We start from the raw sequence: 4882 nt of genomic DNA on the forward strand, positions 1-4882 counted from the left end.
CCCCAAATGTTTTTTTTTTTTATACATTATTTATTATTTTTAAAAATAGATCTATCACTAATATTTTTAAAATGTATTTCTTTATTTAGATCTATAGATCTGTCACTATTTAGTAGTTTCATATTTACATTTGGCAGATGCTTTTATTCAAAGCGACATGCATTACATTAATTATCAGTTCATGCATTACCTGCCTTACAAATGACTTAAATGTTCTGCTGCATATGTCAGTGTTGTTGATGTTGTTTTGTTTGTTTGTGTGTGTGTAGTCAGGCTCTGGCGGACAGTTGTGTGATCGCGCGTGTGAACGGAGAGCTGTGGGATCTGGACCGGCCGCTGGAGACCGACTGCAGTCTGGAGCTGCTGCGCTTCGCCCACGAGGACGCGCAGGCTGTCGGTTACTCACCACACTTCCATACTTGACTGCTGAAGGTATATCTGAATGTATATGAACAGATGTTGTTGTGTGTCTCAGGTTTACTGGCACTCCAGCGCTCACATCCTCGGCGAGGCCATGGAGCAGTTCTACGGTGGATGCCTGTGCTACGGGCCGCCCATCGAGAACGGCTTCTACTACGACATGTTCCTGGATGGACAGAAGTGAGTGGAGGTGTTCGACGTCCGTCTGATCTGAGCAGAGCTTCTGTAGCTCAGCATATCTGCTGTTTGTTCACAGAGGAGTGTCCAGCACAGAGTTTGGAGATCTGGAGAACATCTGCAGGAGCATCATGAAGGACAAGCAGCCCTTTGAGAGACTGGAGATCAGTAAGGATACGCTGCTTGAGATGTTTAAGGTGAGGAATCGCTCCGTTTGCTTTAATAGTTACTTCATCACATCAACAGTCTTCACTACAACCTGCCAAAATAAAAGCTTGGTTTAAATTGAAGAAATTATTACAGAAATATATTACTGTTGTACAGTAAACTGTACTTCTCAAAGTAATAATAATAAGAATAATAATATAATTTATTAAAACATTATTTAGGAAATATCACAATTCTTCGTTCTTGTTTTAATTTAAAAGGTACTTTTTTGTAAAAGCATTTTCTAACCCTAACCCTAAATAAAACAAAGTCCTTCTACTTAAAAACCGCACATTTATTTCAGTGTGTTGCTTGCGGTTTCTTTATAATTAATTGTGCAATTTCTGAGTGAAAATATTTCTACACTAGAATTGTTACTTTTTCATTTGATTACCACCATGTTTGATAATTTTGTATTAAATCATAAAACAGAATGTAGAATTTCTAGAAAAAAATTAAACACATTTCATAGGGCCCTATTATTGATACAATTTTAATAAATTATTACAAATTTAAATTAAAAGCTTTATTAATTCTATTGATTAGATATGCTTTTTGGTTATTAAAATTCAATTAAACCATTAAAATGGAATCCAGACAAAAATAAATAAATAATAATAATAATAATTTTATGGGGCCCTATTATTGTTACAATTTTAATAAATTATTACAAATTAAAATTAAAAGCTTTATTAATTCTATTGATTAGATATGCTTTTTGGTTATTAAAAATTTAATTAAACCATTAAAATGGAATCCTGGAAAAAAAAATAATAATTTGAGAAAAAATAAAACGCATTTCATAGGGCCTATTATTGTTACAATTAATAAATTATAAAACATTTAAATTATTAATTTATTAAAAGATTTATAAATTCTATTGATTAGATATGCTTTTTGGTTAATTGAACCATTAAAACAGAATCCAGAAAAATAAAAATGAGAAAAACATTAATTTGGGAAAGAATCAAGCACATTTCATAGGGACCTATTATTGTTACAATTTTAATAAATTATTAAAAATTAAATGTAATTAAACCATTAAAACAGAAAACATATAATTTGGGAAAAAATGAAACACAAACCGTACATTTACAACCATTTTTTTTTTTATGATGTTCTTGTTCGAAAAACCATATTTAAGATTGCATATGAATATGGTATTTATTTAGTACCATGTTATATATAACGTTAAATCATAGTACCACGGTATTGTCATCTGATCAACCTGGTCGCAGTGTTTTTCTATGGACGCTGAGAAAATGAAATGAAAACACTTTTCATTTGCTTTTATTTTTCTAGTACAACAAGTTCAAGTGTCGGATCCTGAATGAGAAGGTTTCCACTCCCACCACCACCGTCTACAGGTAACGCAGGACGTCTGCTTTCTCCGTACGGATGCTATAAAGCCTCTTTCCATCATGAATTCATATTCTTCCTCTGGTAGATGCGGCCCGTTGATCGATCTGTGCCGCGGGCCACATGTACGACACACCGGCAAAATCAAAGCGCTCAAGATCTATAAGGTACTCAGACACCTTTAGATCACTCTTACAGGTTTTGATATGATCTTAAACAACGCTTATACTTCTGTTTTTATCAGCACTAGCACGTTGGTCTTGATTGATGTAAAATAAATGGGTCAAAGACGTTAAGATGTCCGCATCAAAATAAATGTACAGTGTTTTTATGCCCATAGAAAGCACATTAAATTTAAGTAAAGTGTCTACTTTTAAGGTTTCAAATGCGTTTTTGGAGAATAAAATGTTACAATTTGGTTGAAATAATGTTACATTGTCATTCAGTGTAACACAATATTTATGTAAACATTCAAACAACATGCTTATTCTGACCTGTACATATTAAAATATATAAAAGAATAAGGGAGCATGTTAAATTTTATTGTGTTTTAAATGAGTAAAAAATTCTTACTGACAAATGGGCGAAACCTAGGATAGTGGCACATTTTAAAAATGTAAAATTACAACTAATTAGTATTTGGGGTGAAAGTAATTAGTCTTTTAATATGTCATAAATTGATTTTTGTTGTAAATGTGCCTGACGAGATTGTTACACTGAATGACATTTTAGTGGCCGTCTTCTGTAAATCAGGGAAAAATTTATTATATTTATTTTTTGATCGGAAAAACAAAAACAAAATTGCAATTAAATTAAACAGAAAACTTTTACAATTTTTTGGGGAAAAAAAACAACAATTTAAAGTAGTATTACACTTATTGTTTTTATGCTTAAACCCTTATTTGTCTTTGACCCAAATGCAAGTACAGATGCTTTAGAGCTGCAGTTCTGCATGAAAATGGCTTTATAGTGTGATATTAATGTGATATTGTGATGTTGTTCAGAATTCATCCACGTACTGGGAAGGCCGTTCGGACATGGAGACGCTCCAGCGGATCTACGGGATTTCTTTTCCTGACAGCAAAATGCTGAAGGAATGGGAACGTTTCCAGGAAGAAGCCAAAAACAGAGACCATCGCAAGATCGGGAAGGTGTGTGAGAGTCAGAGCTGGAATAAATGATTCTCTCTGGTTTATACTGAAACTCTTTCATCAGCTAAACCCCTTTGAGCTCAAATGTTTACTTGAAGGCATTCTGAGATTAATTTAAGTCAATATATTTCAGTAATTTAACAACGCTTTCACATGTTCCGGTTCTGTGATGTCGGATAATGGTCATATGACAAGCAGATAAACACGTGAAATATTTAATCTTGTTTTAAAATAAAGTGTTTTATTTTCATTGTTTTATTTTAAAATTCTTTATTTTAATTTGACATTTTTAGGATTTTAATTAATTGTTAGTAAGTGTTCTATTTTTATTTTATTTTAAAACATTTTAATGTCATTTTATGACTTAATTAATTATTTGATCATTATTCATTATTTTTGATAAAATTATTAATTCCAATAAAAGTGTTTTATTTAGATTTTTAAATATATTTATGAAAATTATTTAGATTTTTATTTTAAAATTTAATCAAATATAATTGTATTATTTAATTAGTATTATTAGTATTTTATACAAAAATATATTTATTAGAAATTGTTTTATTTTAAAATTATTTGTCTGACATTTTTATGACTTAATTATTAGTAAGTGTTTTATTTTAAAAATATTTATTTTAATTTGACATTTTTATGATTTAATTAATATTAGTGTTTTATTTTGATTGTTTTATGTTATAATTATTTATTGTAATTGACATGTTTATGATTTAATTAATTATTAGCTTTTCAATTATTCGCTTCTTATTGGCTTCCATAGACCCTTGTATCATGGAGTGCAGTTTTAAAAAGAAATGCAAAATGAATTTTGTTCGGAAAATGCAAAAATGTAGTTCATTTTCATCATGTTGATTTCAGAATGAGCTGTTCAAATTTTTTCATCTTGAACGGCTTTTTAAAAAATATTTCCGTGTGACGTGCGTCTCTTAATGTGTTTCTCGGCTCCTGTAAGGATCAGTTGGTGTCCGTCTTGTTCTGTTCAGCTGAAAGCTCCTAATTACACAAAACTAACGGCTTTTGCTTTTTATCCCTCTTTACTTGAGTTCTCTTACCTCATTAAAATCTTCTATACTGCATATAAAAGCTGTGCCATATGGTTTATAGTGAATTATCTTGTACTGTACCTACTGTGGTTGTTTTAAATTGGAGCCAGTTTGTCCAATCAGACGTGTCTCTTCACCTCCCGTGGAGCGACGCATGTCACTTCCTCCTCGTGTGTGACTGAAGGAGCTTGTTAAGATCTCGCTCTCTCGTGGTGTGATTTGCAGGATCAAGAACTTTTCTTCTTCCACGATCTGAGTCCAGGAAGCTGCTTCTTTCTGCCGCGAGGAGCTTATATCTACAATACGTTGACGGAGTTCATCAGGGTACGTCAGCATACGAGCTCAAACTAAAGCACAGTCAAACGCTGAATCCCACAGAGCCGTTCATGATGCGTTTGTGTGTGTGTGTGTGTGTGTGTCTCTGTGTGAGTGTATGTGTGTGTGAGTGTATGTATGTGTGTGTGAGTGTATGTGTGTATGTGTGTGTGTGTGTGTGTGTGTGTGTGTGTG

The 4882-nt window shown here is 32.2% G+C and overlaps 1 protein-coding gene across 2 annotated transcripts in view; it reads left to right on the forward strand.

Moving 5' to 3' along the window:
* Positions 1–4882, forward strand: part of tars3 (threonyl-tRNA synthetase 3) — a 20915-nt gene that overhangs the window by 4859 nt on the left and 11174 nt on the right. For both annotated transcript variants that reach the window (XM_016477132.1, XM_016477133.1), the window contains exons 4-10: positions 270–393; positions 476–600; positions 677–794; positions 2107–2171; positions 2252–2330; positions 3168–3314; positions 4598–4696. In XM_016477132.1, the coding sequence (XP_016332618.1) occupies positions 270–393; positions 476–600; positions 677–794; positions 2107–2171; positions 2252–2330; positions 3168–3314; positions 4598–4696 (757 nt within the window). The remainder of the gene's footprint in view (positions 1–269; positions 394–475; positions 601–676; positions 795–2106; positions 2172–2251; positions 2331–3167; positions 3315–4597; positions 4697–4882) is intronic.

Source organism: Sinocyclocheilus anshuiensis, unplaced genomic scaffold (assembly GCF_001515605.1).
Source record: "Sinocyclocheilus anshuiensis isolate Anshui unplaced genomic scaffold, SAMN03320099.WGS_v1.1 scaffold1182, whole genome shotgun sequence".
NCBI classification, from domain to species: domain Eukaryota; kingdom Metazoa; phylum Chordata; class Actinopteri; order Cypriniformes; family Cyprinidae; genus Sinocyclocheilus; species Sinocyclocheilus anshuiensis.